Source organism: Vipera ursinii, assembly GCF_947247035.1.
Source record: "Vipera ursinii genome assembly, chromosome: 14".
Taxonomy (NCBI): Eukaryota; Metazoa; Chordata; class Lepidosauria; order Squamata; family Viperidae; genus Vipera; species Vipera ursinii.
Window position 1 is genome coordinate 3,001,954 of NC_139527.1, and position 24,751 is coordinate 3,026,704.

The 24,751-nt window shown below is 48.1% G+C and overlaps 1 protein-coding gene across 1 annotated transcript; it reads left to right on the forward strand.

Annotated features, from left to right (window-relative positions):
- Nucleotides 1-6,179: 6,179 nt before the first annotated feature.
- TMEM233 (transmembrane protein 233) lies at nucleotides 6,180-19,749 on the forward strand. The gene is made up of 3 exons (XM_083373619.1): nucleotides 6,180-6,703; nucleotides 14,531-14,665; nucleotides 18,731-19,749. The coding sequence occupies exons 1-3, from the start codon at nucleotides 6,479-6,481 to the stop codon at nucleotides 18,740-18,742; spliced, it is 372 nt and encodes a 123-aa protein (XP_083229745.1). The 5' UTR covers nucleotides 6,180-6,478; the 3' UTR covers nucleotides 18,743-19,749.
- The last annotated feature ends 5,002 nt before the right edge of the window (nucleotides 19,750-24,751 follow it).

Consider the following 24,751-nt stretch of genomic DNA (forward strand, 5'->3'; position numbering starts at 1 on the left):
CGCCGCCTCGGCTCTGCGCCCCGCCCTCGGCCGCGCCCATTGGCCGCGCCGCCGCCGCCGCGCCCGCCCCGCGCCGCCGCCATTGGCCCCGCCGCCTCGGCCGGCCGCCGCGCCGTAGGCCGCTCGCCCCGCCGATCCTCTGACTGGCGGGCGCCGCTGGCCAATGGCGCCCGCTCTCCGCCGCCCCTCCCCTCGGGGACTTCTGGACTGCGGCAAGTGTCCGGGATGGTAGGGGGCGCTAAACTAGCCTGGCTTTAACCCTGGCTTAGGGGGATCTAAGCTAGGAATCGCAGGCAACAAGCCGTAATTGACCCGGTCGCCCAAGCCTGCTGAGCCAAAGCGAACCAGCCCAATTGCAGGTCTAATGAGACGCTTGCTCCCTGCCCAAACTGGATGCAACCTGTTGGGTTTAACCAGGATTTATTATTATTTATTATTATTATTATTATTATTTATTATTTATTAATTTGATTTCTATACCGCCCTTCTCCCGAAGGACTCAGGGCGGTGTACAGGGCAATAAATATAAAAAATACAATATACAAAAGTTAAGAAAAATTAAAGATTGTGCCCGATACTATAAAATTAATTAAAATCAATATTAAAAACCCCAAACCCATCAGACCAGGCGGGCTTGTTCAAATAAATAAGTTTTTACATCACGGAGGAAGGAGCGAAGGTCTAGAGCCATCCGGAGCTCAACCGGTACAAAAACAAAAGTCTCCACCGGCAGAGTCTGCACTAGGCTACGAGGTAGTCGGTGAGAGCTTGCAACCCCTTATGTCGTCGGAATCCAGCCGTGTATCCGGGCTGCAGATTTCATTAGTCGTGTTCTTACAAACTTACAAGATTAAATCAAGTTTTCGGAATTAACCTTGTATTATCTACTCCGGTGTTAACAGCACACATTTCTGGGGGGGAAAGTGCAGGGAACCTTAAGGGATTTGTGTAATATTCAAGTTTCAATAATAATAATAATAATAATAATAATAATAATAATAATAATAATAATAATAATAATAAGAAGAAGAAGAAGAAGAAGAAGAAGAAGAAGAAGAAGAAGAAGAAGAAGAAGAAGAAGAAGAAGAAGAAGAAGTTGGAAGGGACCTTGGAGGTCATCTAGTCCAACCCCCTGCTCAGGCAGGAAACCCTATACCATTTCAGGCTGTCCAGTCTCTTCTTTAAAACTTCCAGTGTTGGAGCAATCACAGCTTCTGAAGGAAGGTTGTTCCACTAGTTCCATTGTTCTCACTGTCAGGAAATTCCTCCTTAGTTCTAGGTTGCTTCTCTCCTTGACTAGTTTCCATCTGTTGCTTCTTGTCCTGCCTTCAGGTACTTTGGAGAATAGCTTGACTCCCTCTTCTTTGGGGCAGCCCCTGAGATACTAGAACACTGCTATCATGTCACGCCTCACCCTTCTCTTCGTTAGTTCAATTACTGTATTGAGTGAGGCAAAAAAAGGAAAAAAAAGATCAACGGTTTACACAGCACATTAAACCACAAACCAGCCAGGTTTCTAACCCCTCTGCTACCTACAATTTATTATATATTAATTTATGTTAATTATAACTATAATTATTAGTTGTGTTAATATTAATCTTTGTCTCAAATGAGACTCCAGGCAGTGCACATAGATTAAAACCAAACCCAATATACGCAATAAAAAATAGAGAGTAATGATGGCTAAAACCTAACCCAACTTCATTCCCAAAAATGACAATCTCATAGTGATGACCTCACTGGCTTCCAAACCCCACGCTTGAAGGCCAGATTATGATTTACTCTTTGAAACCCAACAAATGTCGTTCTGTAAATCATAGATTAAGCAAGAATAGATTTAATAATAACATTCCTTCTATCACAAATAGCTTTTAGCTTATCTGGACTCAAAAATTGTATCTGTTTTGTGTAAGACATATATCGGCATATTTCAAACCTGGCCACCTTAAAATGTCTGGATGTTAACTCCCAGAATTCCTGCTGGCTGGGGGAATTCTGGGAACTGAAATCCACACATCTTAAAAGTTGACAAGTTTAAACAATACCGACGTAGAACCATCTTGACTGCGGATGACTGAAGACGACCTGGAGAGATTGTATTGAATTTATAATGGCAATTTACCACAATGCAGCGCCACCTAAAGCAGACGACGGTTTTTTTTAAAAAAGAAAGCATAAATCAGTTAAAATCCAATTTAAAAACACGTGAAAAACATTTAAGAATTGCACTCAGAAATCTGAATTGAAGACAAAAAGGCTTTTATCTCTAAATTAAACCCAGAATAGGAAGAATGTGCAAAAGAGACAATTTCATCAATTGGCTTGGAGGGGGGGGCTTTTATGGGGCAGACAGAAAATTTGGGGGTGCTTTTCATTTCAAAAGGGACGCGGTGGCTCAGTAGGTTAGGACGCTGAGCTTGTGGATCGGAAGGTCGGCAGTTTGGCGGGTCGAATCCCGAGTGCCGCGTAGCAGAGTGAGCACCTGTTACTCGTCCCAGCTTCTGCCAACCTAGCAGTTCTAAAGCACATAAAAATGCAAGTAGAAAAATAGGGACCACTATGGTGGGAAGGGAACAGCGTTCCGTGCGCCTTTGGCGTCTAGTCATGCCGGCCACATGACCACGGAGACGTCCTCGGACAAGCGCTGGCTCTTCGGCTTTGAAACGGAGATGAGCACCGGCCCCTAGAGTCGGAAACGACTAGCACGCATGTGTGGGGGAAACCTTTACCTTTTACTTCATTTCAAGCCAGGCTCAATCCTTTCCAGTGAAAGGATACAACAATTTGCAATTTTTTTTCCAAAAGAAAAGCTTGCAGATGCTGCCCCCTGCTGACCAGCGTAGCCCTTAAAATTTGCAAAAGTTATAATAAATATGTGGGCCCCCCCTTAATAACCATCCTTTTACCGAATCAGCCAGTGTGCCTATCTTTACGCAAAATATGGGCTATTGTACTTTGTTGCGCATTTGACAGGATGCAACTTCGCCTCCAGAAGCTGTGAATGCTCCAAACACTGGAAGTTTTTAAGAGGAGATTGGACAGCCATTTGTCTGAAACGATGTAGGTTTCCTTCCTGAGCAGGGGGGTTGGACTAGAAGACCTCCAAGGTCCCTTCCAACTCTATTATTATTGTTATTGTTATTGGTGGAAGAATCTTGCAAGTCTGAAGGTGCAATTCTACCTCCCTGCCCTTCGAATTCCTATTACAGCCCTTCGGAGTCTGTTGCCCCAACCACTATCCAGGTTTCCCTCCCTCCAAAGGGAGAAATCCCACTGCTCCAGGTGGCTTCCTTTCCCACCCCCCTCTTCCCTCCCCTGTACTCCTCCAATAGCAATAAAGTACCCCAAGTCCTATCAGTAAGCAAAAGCAAACTGACGCTGTTTACTAGCGGATCGATGTCTAGCATTCTAGCTTGTTAACGCCAGCTTTGCAAAGTGGCTGTTTCCAGCAAGGGCATGAAACGCCCATTTCACTCTGTATTCCCTTGTTGAGTTCAGACACGATCTGTGCCCAGTCACGTGGCACGGGTGCTGTTGGCCTCGGGGTTCTTCCAGCCCAGCTTGCCCCCCCCTCTAACTTAAGGCACTGAATCGCAGGCTACCCTTCCCAGCACCATTGCAAAGGTCGGGGTTGGTGTAATAGGATTAACCATGGTTAAGGTAGCCTAAACTGTTATTGATTTAGTGTGGTTGGTGCAATAGGATTGACCATGGTTAAGGTAGCCTAAACTGTTATTGATTTAGTGTGGTTGGTGCAATAGGATTGACCATGGTTAAGGTAGCCTAAACTGTTATTGATTTAGTGTCTGGTGAGAACACATCAGTCTACCTTCTGGATTGAGAGGACCACGGGGGTAACGAGGGGTAAAAAAAAAAAAAGAGGTCATCTGGGTTAAAACTGAACAGCCCTCTCTCAACAGAGGGGGAGGGATACGACACCCCCCCCCATACACACACACACACCTCTCTCCTGTTTACAACACGGTCCTTTCAGCCGTCCCAAGAAGGTCCCTCGCACATTTGACCACTGATTCAGGTGACCCTGACAGCACAAATAAACCCCCAAGTGGCCTCAAGAGCTCTCCGAGGGAGTACCAACAACCAGATGACTGCAAAGCAACGCAATCCTTCCGTTCCTCCCACTCTCTCCCCATCCTGTCAGAACTAAGCTTTCCGTCTCCCCACCAGCCTTCCAGAACTGATGAAGCTTCTTGGATTAGAAGCGAAACGTCTTCAAAGAAATGAAATGGCTACAAGAAAACAACGAAGCTCAGAGAGCTCCAAGAATCCCACAGTCGTCATCGTCCTCCTCCTCCTCCTCTCCTCCTCCTCTCCTCCTCCTCCTCCTCCTCCTCCTCCTTTTCTTGCACCATCTGCAAGAAAACATTCAGAAAGCACCGAAGACCCCTCATTTCAACCCTGGGCTACGAATATTCTCCTTTAGAGTTAGTAAGTGCTTTGAAAAGGCATGTAGAGATCCTGAAGGCCCTTTCAGATTATATCCTCCACTTCCCGATGGAGGGTTATATAAATCTTTTGGAAAGGCGAGCATCCAACAGCAAAACGGAGATGATTCAGCTGAGTGGGACACAGTGAGAATCCAGCCAAGGGTTTCTCTACTGGGAGAAAGCACGCTAATGCAATTTTCTCTGCAGATTGATTTACAAGGCTGTCTTTTGGGGACTTCTAAAGAGCCTCTACTGCCGAAGCAGAATATTTAGAGGCCGGGCTGAGGTTCCGAGATGCTGTGCAAGGGAAGGGCTCCATCCAACTCAGCTTAAAACGTTTTGTTTTTATTTATTTTATTTTATTGTGACATTTATATGCCCCCCTCCACATCTCACCAAGAGGCAACTTCCAGATCTGTAGAGTTACAATTTTCACAATTTCCTGGCATAGCTTAATTGAACTGCCTTGCTGATATAATAATAATAATAATAATAATAATAATAATAATAATAATAATAATAATAATGATGATGATGATGATGATGATGATAATGATGATGATGATAAAGAAGAAGAAGAAGAAGAAGAAAAAGAAGAAGAAGAAGAAGAAGAAGAAGAAGAAGAAGAAGAAGAAGAAGAAGAAGAAGAAGAAGAAGAAGAAGAAGAAGAAGTTGGAAGGGATCTTGGAGGTCATCTAGTCCAACCCCCTGCTCAGGCAGGAAACCCTATACTATTTCAGACAAATGGTTATCCAATCTCTTTTTAAAAACTTCCAGTGTTGGAGCATCCACAACTTCTGGAGGCAGGTGGTTCTACTGGTTAATTGTTCACTGTCAGGAAATTCGTCCTTAGTTCCAGGTTGCTTCTCTCCTCGATTACTTTCCATCCGTTGCTTCTTGTGTTGCCTTCAGGCGCTTTGGAGACTAGGTTGACCCCCTCGCTTTTTTTGTGGTAACCCCTGAGATACTGGAACGCTGCTGTCATGTCATCCCTTAGTCCTTATTTTCATTAAACTAGCCGTGGCCAGTTCCTGCAACCGTTCTTCATATGTTTTAGCTTTCTGTCCCCTGATCCTCTTCACTTCTCTTCTCTCTGCTCTTTCTTAGAGCCTCAGCATCTTTTTCTTTCTTAAGACTCTCGTTCCCAGCCTCCCCAGCCCAAAAAAAACACAACACCCCAAAGAAAAACGTTCGCCTAAAAATCCAGCATCGTTTGATGGGTGGCCTAGACTAGAGCAGCGCTTTCCAACCTTAGGAACTTGAAGATGCGTGGACTTCAACTCCCAGAATTCCCCAGCCAGCATAGCTGGCTGGGGAATTCTGGGAGTTGAAGTCCACGCATCTTCAAGTTCCTAAGGTTGGGAAACGCTGGACTAGAGCAGTGTTTTTCAACCTTTTTTGGGCAAAGGCACACTTGTTTCATGAAAAAAATCACGAGGCACTCCCCCATTAGAAAATGTTAAAAAATTTAACTCTGTGCCTATATTGACTATATATATATAAAGTAATTCTCTTGAATAGGAATCAAATAAACACAAAGAAAGTATTTTACAATTACTTTTCAATGTTTCCCACGGCACACCAGGCAACATCTCGGCGGCACGCTAGTGTGCCGCTGCGGAACAGTGCTTGAAAAACGCTGGACTAGAGGACCTCTGAGGTTCCCCCCCCCTCTCTAAGTTCAAGTTTCCCATTCGGGCTCCCCGCCTTTCCCCAAAGCTGATTGGGTCAAAGAGGGCCAATCAGGGGCCTTCCGTTCCCCCCCCCCCCATCCCCGAGCCGCTGCTGGGGAACCCGAGGCGGCTGGGAGCTCCAGGCGCGCCTTGGCACAGCTGGCCAGCGCGTCTTCTTCTTGGAGCGAAACCTGAGCGGGGATCCGGGCTCGGCTGGGGCTCTTTTTCTTTTTTGGGCCAGCGGGGGCCGTGCTTCCCGAGCGGGCAGAGGCCAGGGCGGAGGAACGAGGCCGGGCTAAGCCAGTTCCCAGGCTCTCCTCCTTGCGCTCTCCGCCGTCCGCCTCGCCGCCTCCCTCCATGGCGGGCTCGTCGCCTCCCCCGGCTTACTCGGACCTCAAGCGGGGCCGGGAGAAGAGCGGCAGCGGCGCCGAGCTCCAGCTGAACGGCGCCGAGGAGATCCCGGGCCCCGAAGAGGACGAGGAGCCGCGCCCCGCGCCCAAAAACTACTTGTGGCTGAGCATTTTGTCCTGCTTCTGCCCTGCCTACCCCGTCAACATCGCCGCCTTCGTTTTTTCCATCATGGTGAGTGGGGGTGGGGGGTGGGGGGACAGGGGAAGAGGGGGGGACCCCGCTGACAACTCTGCGCCCCCCCCAAACGTTGCCAGGACCTGTTCGGGGACCCAGCGCCTCCTGGCCGTCGGGGAACCATCCCATGCGCCTGGGCACCCCTGCAAGCGGGAGGGGGAGGAGGAAGAGACCCCCTCCGGGTCTTCCCCCCCCGTGTAATCTTGCTCCTCTTCCCAAACGCCATCCTCCCCCCGGCCGCCCCTTCCCAGGTCCTCCCCGACACCCTTTCTCCCTTCCCTTTTAGGCGCTTGTGCGCTTTTACGCACGAAGCGCTCCATCTGGATGTCGGGGGGCTAAGCGAGGGGCAACTGCGGGGAATGGTGGGTTTGGGGGGCGCGGGGTTGGGGGCTAGGGGTCGGCCTCTCGGGGACCAAGGAGACGGGCGCTCTAAGTGCTTTGGCCTGGGGACAGGAAGATGGGAAACCAAAAAAGGGGCCGTTTCAGGCTCAGCGCCACCTTCCCGTTTTCCAGGCGACGGGGCGCTGGTAGCCGCTGCGCGGGATCCTGCCGGGTTTTGCTTGGGAATTGCTTGAAGGTGCGGATCCCGCAAAGTGCAGCTTGGTCCGGGCTGTAGTATCGCAATGTGTAAACCGCTTTGCGTCTCTAAAGCTGGCTTCCAGTCTTCTCTCCAAAATACGCCTGGTGTCAGGACCCACCCCAAACCACGTCTTTGGAAGACAAAATTCTTGGAGTCAAATCTATTCGAAAAAGAATCTTTACTGTGACATGCTTGGTTGTAGGAAACGAGACAGGACTTAATATTATCCCACGAAGTAAACCCTTATAAAGAGTTCCCGGTTTAACCCCCCCTTAACCCCATTTGGTCAGTCCCCCATGCTTCCTCTCGTATCATCCCTCTCGTGGGAAAAAGGAACTTAGGACCCTTCATGTTTATTGCTCTCTTCCGTGACACAAGCCAGATGCTAGCCCCTCCCCCCCCCCCCGTTTTGTTTCCCCAGTTCAAAAGGCTTCTCCTTTCCTTTGAAATGCCTAATACCGGTTCAATACAATTCTCTTCTCTTCGGGAGATGGCAGAATCCATGGAATAATGTTTGAAACATTCCATTTATGAATATGATATAAATGGATTCTGACACCTGGGTTGGTTTGCTTGATTGCGCTTTAACAGTGTGTGGGGCTGGGCACTGAGTGCTTTTACCCTAAATGCCCCCAGCTCGTCTGGAAGTGGAGTAGAAGTATTAAAATTGCAAAGGTCGGGGAACCTATAGAAGAGATTCTGAGGAATTCTGGGGACAGGAAGTCTCAAATCCTCTGGTTGCCACCAAAGGTTGAAATACTTCCATTAGTCAGTTGTGTACCCAAAAGCCCCCCCCCTCCCAACTCTATGTCCATTTGGGGTCCATTTGGCTAAAGTTAAGTCGTGATTACCATATTCTATGAATCTTTTTTTTTTAAATGCAAAACAGGGAAAAATGTAACCGCCTCTCCATTCACGTTCCAAAATATAACTGTTGAGACGAGCAGAACTGGAGCAGAACTGGGTACCGTAGTCTCTTGAGATGCTGCAGGCGAACTTCCATTATCAATAAAGGAGAATATTTGTAACGGGGTCAAAATGAGAGGTCTCTGAGCTTGGTGGTTTTCTTCCAGACGTTGATCGGTGTTAGCACTGATAATGTTGCACCAAGGACCCTTAACTTCCATTATCCCAGCCATCATGGCCAGCAATAGTGGGGGAGGACAGGGCGGGGGATGAAAAACTCCACTGCTGGTATCACAGGAGCGGAGAGCTCTGGACCACGGATTTCCACTTGCTAATGGATGTTCCTAAAGGTTCACAAACCACTGCGAGCGGGAATATCTGGTTACGCAATTACCGTATCAGGTTTATTATTTATTAGTGACCTGTGGGGGGGGTCACTGTTTCAGAAATATTTCCTTAATATTAATATTCTTCAATGCCTTCAACAACAGCAGAGCTTCTAAGCTACCGGAACAATTCTTAAAAATTCATGGATAGTCTTATGAAGGAGATGGGCGGTTTCTCAATTTGATAAATAAATAAATACATCCGACGATGGGCCTGCCTTGAAAGTAACTCAGCTTCGAACTGTATAGCACAGTCAAACATCAGCCCGGGATGTGTTTGGTGACATTTTGTACTATGTCATAAAATGTTTTGTAAAATTTGCCATATTTCAACACCCTCGGGAGTCATGGAGATTCCAGATTTTGGATGCTTTTTGTAAGTTAGTCCGTTTAAGGAATCTTGGTTCAAAAACTGTGGCTCTGTGATGTGCCGTTTCGTCCAGTTAAAGGTTACAACAACGAGATTTTTTTTTAATAGTACTGTTAACAGATTTATTTATTTTTTCTTTCTCTTATCTTACTTTTTCCTGGATTGACTGTGAGGTGGACATTCTGTCCTGTTGAAGTCTAACTTGAATCTGATTATTTATTTATTTATTTATTTATTTATTTATTTATTTATTTATTTACTTATTTTTGGGACTTATATGCCGCCCTATCTCCCGAAGGACTCAGGGCGGCTAACAACAATAAAAAACAACAATACAAAAAATAAAAAAGAATTAAATAACAGCCCCAAAATAAATTAACTACACAGTTAAAAATTAAAACATATTTAAAAACCCATCATCAATCCAGGTCAGCCTGATGGAAGAAAAAAGTTTTGAGGTCGCGGCGAAAGGACCGGAGGTCCGGGGCCATCCGAAGCTCAAGGGGGAGTTGGTTCCAAAGGGCTGGTGCTCCCACAGAGAAGGCCCTGCCCCTGGAAGAATTAGAATTATGCTAATTATTGCATATGGGAATTGGAGACAGCTTGAAGCTCATTTTTAACTGCTATTGTCTGTCCCTCTCTTAGCCCTTCTTTTGCCATTTATGCAGAAAGAATTAAGGAATATCAGCCTTTGGGGGAGATTCATGCCAGGACAATCTTGTGTGTTGATGAACATTTGCAAATGTAAAGGCTGTCACCCAAGGGATCTTAAAATTTCAGGTCATCTAGAACCCATTTAACATTCTTCATTCTCTCAAACAACATCACTTGGAAGCAAAAAAAGACCAGGCTGTGCAATTTTCTTGGAAACGATAAATACTTTGCATTGCTTCCTTCTGTTTTGCTATGGTATAGTTCCCAGTCTGTATCGCTCTGGGCTGACCTGGTGGTCTTCTATCCCGATGCCAAGCAAGGTATAATCTCAGTTCTAAAGACAGATGGTTGAATCTCCTTTGGAGTGTATATATATATATATATATATATATATATATATATATATATATATATATATATATATATATATGTATATATATTGTCGTTGTGCAGTTTGGTTGAAAGGAAGAAAAAAAAACCCAGTTTCATCGATGTTGCTATTTTGGGAGCTGCTAGGATTAAAGAGAAAGGGTTGGGGAAAAAAAATAATTACAAAGCACCGGGATTTGCAGATCAAAGTTGTACTGGTGGAAAAGGCATTCTGTTGTTATACCGATTGTGACTGAAGCCCTGAGAGGGATACATCTAGAAATATTGAATTTGGGACGTATTGTATTGATCAGTCCTGAAACCCCTAATTTTACAAAAAATAAAATAAAATCCTGCTTTGAACTGCCTATATTTCTTAGGTGCCAAGATTGGACAGCCCTTCGTTTGGAATGCTATAATCTCCTGCCACTGAGACGAGATGACCTCCAAGGTCCCTACCAATTCTTCTATATTCTAGGCTTTCTCCTTCCACCTCATCCTGAACTACTGTATATACTTCTGAAGGAAGCTGGGCCTTCAGCTAACGTGTCCAGAATAAGATCATTTTGAGCCTGGTAATTGGTTTCATTGCGGAAGAGAGTAATTGAATTGGACCCTGGAGGTCTTCTAGTCCAACCCCTGTCTTGAGGAAGCACTCTGGCTTTGACTGGTTTAGACAAGTTGTAAAGACTCATCGCTTTCGAGGCTGTTTTAGCGGTTATGCTCGTTGCTGTTTGTAATTTCGAATGTTGCCGTCCTTTACCTTTGCTCGTCACCCTGAGGATTCGCTGGAGTAGAAAGAGGGTAGAGAAATACAGGAATCAGTAAATGTTCCACTTTCTTCCAGCACCATGACCGTGATGGAGAAACATCCACGCATCGGTCCTCGCGTTTACGAACACTCCGGCCTCCCCCAGGGTCACATGATCAAAATGTGGTTGCTTAGCAACCAACATGTATTCATGAGGGTTGCAGCATCCTGGGGGGGGGGTTTGGGGGGGTGGTCCTGTGATCACCGTTTGCAGCCTTCCCAGCTGGCTTCCAACAATTGGGGGCCAATGGAGGAGCCTGGACCGGCTTCACAATTGTGTGGTTCACTTAAGCACCTGGCAAAAAGGCCACAACGTTGGGTGTCTGACTTAACAGGTGCTTAGCACTAGAAAGCCCGATCCAACTTGCGGTCCGTAAGCAGAAGACTCTTAAGCCATGGTTGATGAGGTATATCCACAATAGGCCAAACGTCCCTTGGACTGCAAGGCGATCAAACCGGTCAGTCCTAGAGGAGATCCACCCTGACTGCTCTTTAGAAGGCCAGATCCTGAAGCTGAAACTCAAATACTTTGGCCACCTCATGAGAAGGAAGGACTCCCTGGAGAAGAGCCTAATGCTGGGAAAGATTGAGGGCAATAGAAGAAGGGGACGACAGAGAATGAGGTGGCTGGATGGAGTCATTGAAGCAGTAGACGTGAGCTTAGATGGACTGCAGAAGATGGTAGAGGACAGGAAGGCCTGGAGGAACATTGTCCATAGAGTCGCGATGGGTCGGACACGACTTCGCAACTAACAACAACAACAACTCCCACCCATACGGCCACTGGAGGTGGCTTACCACGTCATGGAGGAAGATGGCGAGTCACAAAGAGACGCGCTAAAATGGAACCACACCTAACGTGCCCAGAATAAGATATCATTTTGAGCCTGGTAATTGGTTTCACTGCGGAACAGAGTAACCGAATTGGAACCTTGGAGGTCATCTAGTCCAACCCCCTGCTCAGGCAGGAAACCTGCCCGTACCATTCCAGACATGTGCCTGTCCAGTCTCTTCTTAAAAAACCTCCCGTCTTGGAGCACCCCACAACTTCTGGAGGCAGGCTGTTCCACGGGTTAATTGTTCTCACTGTCAGGAAATTTATCCTTAGTCCTAACAGTTTTTCCACTCTCTTCTGGAAAGCCTCCAGTGATGAAGCCCCTGTAACTAGGTAATGTAAACAACAGGCCCGGCAGATCTAGAATTTATTTATTTATTTATTTTATTTTAATTGTATTTATATCCCGCCCTTCTCCGAAGACTCAGGGCGGCTTACAAGCTTAGCAGTAGATTGAGATTAGAATCTAATTCTTCCCCCAAATCCTGCTTGGATTATAATCGCGCTTTTGCTGGTGGGGACACCAGTTTATCGGCTTCCTTGCACAGAACAACAGAAGAGGAATAACAAGAGTTGGGAGAGACCTTGGAGGTCTTCTAGTCCAACCCCCTGCTCAAGCCGGAGACCCTAACCCTAGGCCAGGGGTAGGCAACCTTGGCTCTTTTATGACTCATGGACTCCAACTCCCAGAATTCCTGAGTCAGCATAGCTGACTCAGGAATTCTGGGAGTTGGAGTCCATGAGTCATAAAAGAGCCAAGCTTGCCTACCCTAGCCCTAGACCATTCCAGACAAATGACCGTCCAGTCCCGTCCTACTGATTAATTGTTCTAACGGTCAGGAGATTTCTCCGGGTTGACTCTCTCCCTGATTGGTTCCCACCTGTTGCTTCCTGTCCTGCCTTCAGGGGCTTTGGGGAAGAGGTGGGACCCCATCTTCTCCGTAGAGGCGGAGGGGGGGGTGACCGGCACAAGCTGAGATTGCGGTTGCAGCCCTCTGCAGCAGAAGTCACACACCCTTTCTCTATTGATCCAAGACCGGGGGTGGGGAAGGATCTGGGCCAAAAACAAGGCCAAGGGATTTAGCAGCCCTAATGGACTGCATTGCATTACTTAGAAAGAGACAACGGGCTCTTTTGAAGCTCCCGGAGATACAGGGAGCCTTGCCAAACCGACTGAGATATGAGGGAGGCTCCCTCAGCCAACAGAATGTGGAAGCAGGCAGGCCAGATTGGCAAGAAGTGGGGGGGGAGTGCTGGGGAGGGTAGCTCCTCCACCCACTCGCTCGCTTTCTGACTTTCTGCAACGGGGAGCCCACAGAGGCGTGTAGACAGCGGTGGTGCTTTTTTTTTTCAAGCTGAGATATGAAATTGCCCCGTTGGGCAAAAACGGATCTGCTGGGAGAATGGAGAGGGAACAAGCTCCAGTCCCAGGTGGTTGAATGTTCCCCCCCCCCTTTTTTTGTATTGCTTATAACTTCATATCTGGGGGACTGCCCCAAAGAAGAGGGGGGGGTGTCAAGCTATTCTCCGAAGCGCCTGAAGGCAGGAGAAGAAGCAACGGATGGAAACTAACCAAAGACAGAAGCATCCTGGAACTAAGGAGGAATTTCCTGGCGGTGAGAACAATTAACCAGCGGAACTCCTTGCCTCCAGAAGTTGCAACCTTGGAAGTTTTTAAGAAGAGATTGGACAGCCACTTGTCTGGAATGGTTGTAGGGCAAGGGTAGGCAACCTCGGCTCTTTTATGACTCGTGGACTTCAACTCCCAGAATTTTGCTGACTCAGGAATTCTGGGAGTTGAAGTCCATGAGTCATAAAAGAGCCGAGGTTGCCTACCCCTGGTATAGGGTTTCCTGCCTGAGCAGGGGGTTGGACTAGATGACCTCTGAGGTCCCTTTTATCATCATCATCATCATCATCATTATTATTATTACTATTACTATTATTATTGAATCATAGGACCGGAAGGGACCTCGTAGGTCTTCTAGTCCAACCCCTTGCTCAAGGCAGCAGACTTTATACCATCCCAGTCAAATGGTTGCCTAGTAGTCTATTCTTGAAATAAGTCTACTCCAGGGGTCTCCAAACGTAGCCACTGTTAAGACTTGTGGAATTCAATTCCCAGAATTGCGAAACTCCCTTTAATCAATGTCTCAGTTAGCAACAGAGATTCCAGGCTGAACGGTGGCCGTAAAACAAGGACTACCTCTATAATTATTATTATTTTTTAAAGTGTTTCAGACGTCTGTTCCCAGTTCAACTCGCCCCTCCCTGCTCTTTCTTCTGTGGGTCATCTTACTCCTGACCTAAGAGAAGAGTCAAGTTTTCAGGCCCGGCCCTTGTGAGTTGTTGCCTGCGTAGGCTTCTCCGGTGTCCCCTTGCGGTAACGAGATCTGTTTGTGTTAAGCGGCCAGGAGAAGGGAGACACGTCCTCAGAGGGCTGGACTTCAAATGGCCACTTTTGTGCTTTGGCTGGGGCGTCGTAACCAGCTTGTACGTGCAATTTTATTTCCCACGCACCCCAAATCCACAAGTGATGAAAGGGCCAAGTTTGAAGACCCCTGCTCTAGAGGAAATCAATTCCACTGGTTAATTGTCCTCACTGTTAGGAACTTTCTCCTTTGTTCCAGGATGCTTCTCTCCTTGACCGGTTTCCATCCGTTGTTTCTTGTCCTGCCTTCTGCTGGAGAATAGGTGGACCCCCTCTTCTTTGTGGCAGCCCCTCAAATGCTGGAACGCTGCTATCATCTCGCCCCAAAGTCTTTCTCTTCTCTAGACACCCCCAATTCCTGCAACTGTTCTTCATACGTTTTCGTCACCAGAGCTCCGCGGTAATAGAACAGGTGAAAGCTAATGTCGGGATTTTTAACCTCGGTTGCATCTGCCTCCTCCTTCTTCTTCTTTCTTCTGCAGGCGTTAAACAGCTACACTCAAGGCGACATCGAAGGATCGAGAAGGCTGGGCCACACGGCTCTGGTGGTCGCCGTTGCCTCAATTCTCATTGGTGTCTTGATGATTGTAATCCTTTGTATTGTCCATTATACTACGGTAAGCCATCTTGGGTTGTCCCTGGCTTGTATTTAACTGCCCTCTGGCTGGTGTCCTTCCCATGTAGCGGGACCACAATGCCCATCACCCACCACCCAGCCCCGCCTAGGGGAGGGATGGGCACTGGAGATTCCACGCAGCTGACAAGTTCTACATTTCTCAACCCAAAGGACCGCCTCTGGTCCTCCAAGGATGGATGGATGGATGGAGAGAAGTAGATATAGATGATATAAATGATATACTGTGTTTCCCCGAAAATAAGACCGGGTCTTATATTAAAGGTGCATTAGGGCTTATTTTCCAGTTAGGGCTTATATTCGGGGAAATACGGTACTAAATGCGTCTGTCTGGCTGACAATCTTAACCCAGGGCTTATTTTGGAGGTGGGGCTTATATTACGAGCATCCTGGGGGAAAAATCACAGTAGGGCTTATTTTCTGGTTGGGTTTTCCTTATTTTCAGGGAAATACGGTAGTTATAGATAATATAGATATACAGCAGGACAGACACGTGAATAAAGCAGGATTTTAGGAAGCATGTTCAGTACCCTGGATAGCGATTGTAAATAGGCCAGAGTGGTAGAAAGCTTAAGAGCTGGACGGAACCAAGAGAAGAACCAACCCAGGTGCTATGGGGCTACCTTTGGGCCCACCCCAGCCCTAACAGACAAGGTTGTGGCGGGCACCAGAGAAGCGGGAATTCCCACATCGCTACCTTAACCTCTCCATTGTAAAAGCAAAACCCAGTGCCATAAGTGTCTCATCTCCCAACCTGCTGCCCTTTAGATGGGTCCGATTCCCCCGCCGTCAAAGACAACCCCGGCCTTCCCAATTTGGTCCATCAGTCAAGATGGGGATGATATAAAATTGGGCCCAAACAGCTCGTCATCACTTGCCTCAAATTGTTATTGCAGTATTGGTTACGTGTAGGTCTGCCTCCTTTTCCTCTCCTAAGACCAGGGCTTTTTTTCTCACAGAACGCTCAGAACGGAGTTCCGGCACCTTTTTTGGATAGAACCTTGTAGGGTAGGCAAGGCGGGTTGTATGACATGTGTGAGTTCCGGCACCTTTTTCTTTTACAAAAAAAGCACTGCCTAACATTGTGCTCTTGAGATGGGTATCCTGTCTCCCTGTCTGCTCAATAAATGTATTGATTGTTATTGCATTTGTTGGCTTTTCATCTTTGGTGCACTTCCCCCAAATCCCCGCTAGGAGATGGGCGGCTATGTACAGTACATTGATTCCAGCAGTCAGCCCATCAGCAATTGGGACTAGAACTCACAGTCTCCTGGCGAATGGCCCAGGGTCACCCAGTCAGTTTTCATGGCTAATACAGAATACGGAATACCAGAGTTGGAAGGGACCTAGTCCAACTCATGATCAAGCAGGAAACCCCGTTACCATTCTGGACACATGACTAGAACTCATTGTCTCCTGGTTCCTAGGCTAGCCACCTTAACTACTAGACCAGGGGTAGGCAACCTTGGCTCTTTTATGACTCGTGGACTTCAACTCCCAGAATTCCTGAGCCAGCATGAGAGAACTATGGCCCCCTCATGACTCATGGACTTCAACTCCCAGAATTCCTGAGCCAGCATGGCTCAGCTTGGAAAACTCTCCCTTTCCCCTCAGCGTGGCTGGCTCAGGAATTCTGGGAGTTGAAGTCCACGAGTCATAAAGCGGCCTAGGCTTAGGCCAGGGGTAGGCAACCTTGGCTCTTTTATGACTCGTGGACTTCAACTCCCAGAATTCCTGAGCCAGCATGTCCACGAGTCATAAAAGAGCCAAGATTGCCTACCCCTGCACTAGACCAAACTGGCTCTCCTTTAGTTAGCGATCAGGGACGATGGAAGTTGTAGTTCAACAGTATTGAGAAGCTTTCAAGACTTTCCCCTTTCTTCATCTCCTTTCCTCGTTATCTCTTCTTTCAAAACAGGATCTGATGCAATTACTGTCTGGGGAAAGCTAACATCTCTGGCAAAGAGGGCACGGTTAGGATCAGGAGAGAAAGGAAATTAACATTATTATTTTATTATTTTTTTCCCATTAAGCTGGACGAGGCCCGAGGATTAATGCAAAATTTCAGCAGCCAGGGGAATTGAAAGAACAGCCGCTAGGGCCCAAGAGGTTTCGAGTGCACTTCTATCAAATCATCACCATTTTAAAGCAAATCGGCCACACCCGATGGAGGGCCACGGCCCTGGGGTGGGGTTGGGGGTTGGGGACCCCTGCTGTGCTTCGTTTCTGTCATTGGGGTTTTCTTTTTCCTTCCTCCCCCTCCGCCCCCCCCCCGAGTTTGGTGCATGTCTGTGTTTTGCCCTTTAAGGTTTTTGCTAGCTTTGCAATCCACCTGGTGAATTTCTGAGGTAAATTAGGAGAGTCAAAACGAATAATACATGAGAATGTTAAGAGGGATGTGATCGCATTTCTTTGGTTTGAAGCCTGCACGTAGCACCGCATTGCCAACTTTGCAGACCACTAGACTGGATGATCTTTAGGGTCCCTTCCAGCGATTCAGAGCTACCTTTTTTAATGTTCAGAACTGAAACTGCGCTGTTCCCGCTGGTGGCGGTCGGATTAATTGCTTTGAGAGGGACTCCATTAACTCAAAGAGCGCCTTTAATTAAGCGAGCGGAAGATTGCACATGTCTGAACGATTATTGTTAACACGGGTGCCGATGAGGTGGCAGGGGGCAAATACGAGGCCTTTGATGAGGGGGTGAGATTCTTGCGAGAAACCAAACATCCGTGTTTGTAAGTTCCTTAGCTTAGCAGGGGATCGCGAGCGGGGGGGGGGTGTAAAGCCAGGATACCAGCGTTCAAAATGCTGCCCGCAAGAAAGTTGGAGGCTGAGAAGATGGCGGACAGACTCCAAGGAGCGCTAATTCAGCCTTGCTTGGAAGAATCTCTGCTGGAAGCTGATCATGATTTACCAGAATAGCTTTGGGGGTCCCCCAGAGGCCTTCTTGTAAATGAAAATGGGCAGCTGCGAGCAAAACTCTGCTTGGAAAAGGGCCCACTTGCAAAGAGAAGAGACAGCAATCAAATGGCATAAATCATGTCCCGGCAGAAAGGTGCCTGGCTTGTTTGCTTCGGAGCAATTGGGGCCCCATCTTTTCCGGTCAGTTGGCAACCCTGGGGATACAGCGGTTAGTCCTTGACCTGCAACTTTGGTCACCAAAGTTACAACAGTTACGAAAAAAAGCGAGTTACGACCGCTTTTCACGCTTGTAACCGTTGCAGCAGCCACCTCCGTGATCACATGATACAAAATTCACAGGCTTGGCAACTGGCGCGTACGTGCGACGGTTGCAGTCTCCTGACAAGCAAAGTCCACGGGGAAGCCAGCCAGATTCGCTTAGCGACCGTGGTACTGATGTAACAAAACGCGGCGATTTCCTTCACAAACCTGGTGAGGAAGGGGGCAAAATGGGGCCAAAGCCGCTTAACAAACGTCTCACTTAAGAACAGAAATATAGGGATCGGTCGTGGCCATAAAGCCGAGGACTACCTGTAATTCCTCCAGGGTCAACTGTTGCCAGGATTGAGCGCTGGGTCGTCTCTGATGCTCCACGTTCATCCTGTAGTGTCTCCAGAAATGGCCCAAGGAGAGCCTGCTGACGCATTCCACGTTCAGGCTGGAGGGGTTTTATGAAAACATTGAAAACACCCCCACACACACACACAAAAAAGGGCTCAGACATTAGCAAAGCTGGAGTCATTTCCTGACAACTGGGCTGGGTATTGATATTTTTTTTTAGACTCCCCTGATGCATAATTCAGCTTTTAGTGTTGGGGAGGTGACATCTGTCAATGGGAGCCAAACGCTTTTGATTCAAAAGGGCACCGAGCTGCTAATGCACAGGACTGTTTGTTTAATGGGAACACGGACCATTAAATAATGTGTCCATTAGGCCCGGTGGATGAATAATTTACTAGGTCAAACTTTTTCAATCTCTCTGCCTCTTTTTTTTCCCCTTTCCCTCCCCCTCTCCTCCCTCCCCTTCTCCTGGACCTCCCCTTTTATTTTATTTTATTTTATTTTATTCTTTTTCCTGCAATGCAGCACACCATCTGAGTTCAGAGGCGCGGGATGTGAACGTATCCCGTCTCCAGGCCCCGTGACACAAGGGGGAGGAGGGTCCGTCCCACGAAGAAAACGTAAACACGGATGCTCAACAAACCGAACCCAGCTCTGGTTGGTTCCTTTTTATCTTACAAGCCTGGCTCAAGGCCCAGGTGAAGATCTCCAGCGATTGTTGGCTGGCTGTTGGTTCCCTGTCTTGAGATTAGCAGCTCCTTCCCCTCCGAAGAACCGTAAATAGGGGGAAAAGAGGGGAAATAAATAAATAAATTGCCAGTCTTTCTTAAAGAACGTCTTTATGGAACTCCCTTTTGCCAACCCTCTGCTCCCTTTTCCTGCACGCCAGAAGTGTAACGTGTAGCTCGCCCGCCCTGTCCTAGGCTTTTGCACTCGGCTATCTCCCAGGCTGGAGATCTTTGCTGGCTGAACGTTCCAGATCGGCGAATGGATGCAAGATCTGTCCCACAGGAGGTCAGAAGAACTGGAGTTTCCTTGGACTTCTGACTTCCATCCGTGAACCCAATGTAGCATCTCAGGGCACCAGAGATGAAGGCATCCACAGGACACATCCGCACCCAGGAGATGTTTTCAACCTCCTCCTTCTCTCTCTCTCTCTCTTGGGCAAGGAATGAGTCTGGCCCTCTTTACAATATCTGTAATGCGTCTGTTTTGATCGTGCCTCTTTTCACTGGCTGTGTACCCCTTCTGTCTGCGAGTTGCAGAAAGCATGCATTATCCAGAGAACGACAACGCCTTGGTGGCAACCTGAAGGAATGAGGGTGGGGTGTGTGTGTGTGGGGGGGGGGAGATAAACCCATCACTTTCTATGGGGATGGTTTACTCTGTAAGAGGAAGGGGACGCTTGGAAATCAGAGTTCTTGCCTGCTCCTCGGACTCCTGCGAAAGACACGGTTTTGGGGGGTGAGGCTGAGAAAGCAAAGGAATGAAAAAAAGGGGAGCTGAAATTTAATCAGGTCGAGTTATGTTGTCGCCATGAAAAATATATATATATTCAACCTTTCCCTTGGTTGTGCCGGATCCAGAAATCCTTGACCCGTGGCAGCGAGGAATGTAACGTCTCTTGGTTTACGAACAGGGGTATAGGAAAAGATCCAGGTATGCCGTCTCTCTTACTTTATGTTTTTTAAAGGTGATTTCGTGGTCACGAGCGGAGGGGGTTTCAAGATCCCTGGTCAGGTTGCAGAATGAAAAGTCCTGCTTGTCAAGGAATTCAAAGAATAAACTTGCCTTGGTTTGTACGTGCTTTCCTTTCCGTCATTTCGGCGCAGATGAGGGCATCAGTCTGGAGGAGAGCAAAGATGGGGGGGTCTTACAGGAGTGACCCCCCCCAAGCTGCAGGAATCAGGGAAACGGTTGGGGGGGAAGGGGGAGGGAAAGAAAACCAGCAAAGAGCGGTAAAAGCAATGCCAGGTCCCTGGGCCTGCTCTAGAGTAATTCGCCTACTCGGAGCAGGATTAAAGAACCAGGCTGGCTCAGAATTAAGTTTCCATGACAGGATTCATTGCTGCTCATTTCTCCCTCTGGATGAGCAGGACCCAACAGCGGATTACCGATAGTCCTCGACTTACAAGAATTCATTTAGCAACCGGGCGAACTTAAAATGGCACTGGAAAAAGTGACGTAGGTCCACGATTCACACGGACGACCGTCGCAGCGTTCCCCGCTGGTCACGCGATCAAAATTCAGCCGCACAAATTGTGGCCAGGATAGATTTTATAGCAGGTAGTCCTCAAGTTGACAAGAGTCCGCTTAGTGACCGTCTGAAGTGACGACTGTTGCAGGATTCCCCCTGCTCACCCGATCAAAATTCAGACGTATGACGGTCGCAGCCTCCCGTGTGTGTGTGTGTGTGTGTGTGTGTGTGTCACGTGATCCCCTTTTGCGAACTTCTGACATGCAAAGTCAGAAAAACTGGATCCTCTTGGCCCCATGAAAAGCACGGACCGCCCGCTAGTCTAGAATTGGCAGCCCAGGTTCAGTTGAGGGCATTTCGCGTGAGACCACCAAGAATTTTCATCTAAAGGAGGGGAGGCAGAACAGAACAGGACGGGAGGATTCACGATCAATTTTGCGTTGGTTTCACACATTAGGTCAGGGGTCCCCAACCTGTGAGCTGCGGCCCATTGGTAGGCCGTGAGGGGTTTGCAACTGGGCCCTGGAAACGGCCAGCAAGCAGACACGCACACATGCATCCTCCCTTGCGCAAGCAGTGTGTGTGTGTGTGTGCATGCATGCTCCACGTACGTGAGCGGCAAGCCCATGCACGCATCCCACTCACATAATTGGTTCTGTGTGTGCGTATGCATGCTTGCTGGTGGCTTGCATGAACCATCCCCCACCCTGGTCCACAAAGCCGGAAACATTGAGGAACTCTGAATTAGGGTTTGTCAGCCATAACTGAGAGTGGTGTTTCTCAACCATGGCTACGAGGCTAACTCCCAGAATTCCCCAGCCAGCACGTGACCCTGGGATGCTGCAACCACTGTAAGCACGTGCTGTTTCCCGAGTGTCTGAATTTGGATCATGTGACGCTGGGGATGTTGTGGCGGTCCTAAGTTCAAGGGCCAGCCCTAAAGTTACTGTCTTCAGTGCCATCGTAACTTCAAATGGTTGTTGAATCAAGGATTACCTGTACGGACAACCCGTTCACAGTTGTCCGGACAAGGCCAGCCTCTACCCGCCCCTGAACGTTCTTGCCTCTTGGGTTTGATGACACACAGGACTTGGGAAGAACGTGGGAATTGGCAAGGTTCACACCGCCAAACTCGAAACGGGTCTTCATGAAGTTACGATGTTTGTGCGGAACGCGTTGAAAACCAAGCTTGAGTTTAGCTCGATGGGATGGCCTGGTTGAGGCTGCACACAGACACAACGGCCTTCCCAGATGGCATTTTGGACGTCAGGCCATCCAACACCTTTGGAGCTGTAATTAGCAAGTCGGTCTGACACTATTTTGTTGTCCTAAGAGCCAGGCTGGAGAGCCTTCTGGCTGTGGGCTTCAGCTGTCAAATTCCCCCTTACCACCCCGAGCATTTCTGGATGACTCAAGTCCCTGCCCCCTCTTGTCTCTCTCCCCCCCCCGCCCCAACTTTGGCAGGGTTTACAGGCAGAGACAGATGGAGGCAGAAAACCGAAGCTCAGCGTCCCTGGATATAGCCTCCTTCGGGTCTTAAGGACAGCTGAGCTGCCAAAGAGCACCCACTGCAGTATCCTGGTCTGTAATCCTAGAGAAGGCCTGCTAAATATACCCAGGTATCTACAGTACAGGAGGTGAAAACCCAGCAGATATTTAGACTGGAGGTGTCGCGAGAGTTTTTTGTTCCACAAGTAGCAAAGCCCACAGACCAGTTGCCTGGAAGACCCAAACCTGCCCACGCTCCAAGGTGTGGTTGAGCCCTCTATGCTGGCCTGTGAAGCTGAACTCAGCCCTCCATGGTGGCCTGTGAAGCTCTTTCCGTTTTCCTCCAGAATACCAACAGAGATGATCGATTGGGGACTGTGTCCCGGTGACTGGCCCAAACTCACAAAGCCGGTTTTCACGCCTACAGCAGGACTAGAACTCACGGTCACCTGGCGTCTGGGTCGGTACCTTAAACCACCAAGCCAGTGTGGCTCTCGGCTGTACACCACAAGACACCTAAAAAACCTAGTGTAAGGTTTGGTCCGCTTCCTGGCTACATCTGCTACTAGGGGCCCAGTTGCATAGGAACCAAACGCTGGAAATCTATCATTATGCTTGAGTGGCTGAACGCCGGAAGCTGAGCTGCAGACAGGATCCACCTCCTCCACTTTTCCGGCCTGAGTAGGTGCTGCCAAAAAAACCCGGAATGCCATGCAGGCTTTTGGGAAGTTGCTAAAGCAGGAGAGTGAGCGAAGAGAACTATCTTCGGAAAAAAAGCTCTCAAAGAGTCCCAGACCCGCTCAGGTGTCCAATTACAGGACTTGGACCCTTTCAAAAATCTCCTCCTGCCATTTGTTTGTATCTGGCCTCTGTTATCTCTATAAATAACTCAAGGCATTGAACCTACTTAATGAGCCTTCCTCCTCCTATTTTCCCCCACAACAGCCCTGTGAGGTGGGCTGGGCTGAGAAAGAAGGACTGGCTCAAAGTCATGCCTAAGGCGGGACTAGAACTCACCGTCTCCTGGTGAGTGGCCCAAAGTCACCCAGCCTGTTTTCATGCCTAAGGCAGGACTAGAACTCACCGTCTCCTGGTGAATGGCTCAAAGTCACCCAGCTGGTTTTCATGCCTAAGGCGGGACTGGAACTCACCGTCACCTGGTTTCCTGCCTTTGTGCATTCACCACTAGACCAAACTGGCTCTAATTTTACAGGTGCATATCAGACAGGAGCATACCAGATTTTCACTGGGTGTTCCATCAGCTGGCAAACACTTGAACTCCCGAGATTGTCACATGTATAAAACAGTGCGTCCAAGCCAAAAGAGTCCCTAAGAAGCCCCAGGACATCGTGTGCACAGCATCAGTGACCCGGATTATGTAATTCGACGTGCCCACCATCGCTTTCTCACCCCAGAGGGTGCGTCAATAAAGACGGCAGGTGCTTGGGCAATTTGGCATGGAAAGAGCGGGAGGCCGCAAAGCCCAATAAATGGAGAAAACGGAACTAACGGAAGCGCAAATATTTTATTTATTTATTTATTTATTTATTTTATTGAATTTGTATACCGCCCTATTCCCGTAGGACTCAGGGCGGTTTACAGGGCAGTTAAAACCATGAAATACAAAAAATTAAAATCAATTAAAACAATTAAATTAAATAAAAGGTACCATTTTGACCACCTGGGCACCTCTTTCTAGGGCACTCAGAAGCGCACACCCACACAACACGCATTTCAACACCATATATATATATATATATATATATGTCGAAACGTCGCCACAACTTTCTGAAGATGAAAGGAACGCGGGAAGAAACCCGAGACTCTAGATCTACACATACAGACACCCGCGAGAATCTACGAAAACAAACATATATATATATATATATATATAAAACCCATCTGCCTCCCTATCCTAAAGGCGAGCGGCTATAGGGAGTCTGGGTGAGCCAGTTTGACTTAGGCGGGCAATTAAGGACAAGAACTTTTGGATCAAGAAACGAGGCGGTGGTTTAAGCGAACCAGTCCCGTTCCGTTTTGTTGTTGTTGTTGTTTTGTTGTTTTGGAAAAAAAACAAAACCCCACAAAACGCAAAGAGCTGCAAGCAAAAGTCACTGCTAAACGGTAAGCCAAAGAAAGCAGTTGTTGTTAGTTGCAAAGTCGTGTCCGACCCATCGTGACCCCATGGACAATGTTCCTCCAGGCCTTCCTGTCTTCTACCATCTCCTGGAGTCCATTTAAGCTCACGCCTCCTGCTTCAGTGACTCCATCCAGCCACCTCCTTCTCCGTTGTCCCCTTCTTCTCTTGCCCTCAATCTTTCCCAGCATGAGGCTCTTCTCCAGCGAGTCCTTCCTTCTCATTAGGTGGCCAAAGGATTTGAGTTTCAGCTTCAGGATCTGGCCTTCTAAAGAGCAGTCAGGGTGGATCTCCTCTAGGACTGACCGGTTTGATCGCCTTGCAGTCCAAGGGACTCGCAGGAGTCTTCTCCAGCACCAGAGTTCAAAGGTCTCAATTCTTTGGTGCTCAGCCTTTTTTATGGTCCAACTTTCACTGCCATACATTGCAACTGGGAAGACCATAGCCTTGACTATACGCACTTATGTTGACAGGGTGATGTCAGAGATGGCCCCAATCCTGACAGGCGCCTCGGCTGCAAGCCCAAAAAACAATCTTCGAACACCGTCGGTCAACTGCACAAGGAAACTTAACCTGGAATAAGCTGACATCTTTTTAATCTTCATTTCATGCCTTTTTGACAGCCTCCAGCAGCTCCCTCGGCCGGCATGGAACTCCGAATCCTTTGCCGCCCCCTCCTGGCCGACCGCGGTCTTTGCAGCCCAGAGCCCCGAGCGAAGCGAAA

Bases quoted from the DNA above. Each gene is read 5' to 3' on its own strand.
- TMEM233 (XM_083373619.1), top strand. From the start codon at position 6,479: ATGGCGGGCTCGTCGCCTCCCCCGGCTTACTCGGACCTCAAGCGGGGC. The intron at 6,704-14,530 runs GTGAGTGGGGGT...TTTCTTCTGCAG, and splicing joins CCTTCGTTTTTTCCATCATG to GCGTTAAACAGCTACACTCA.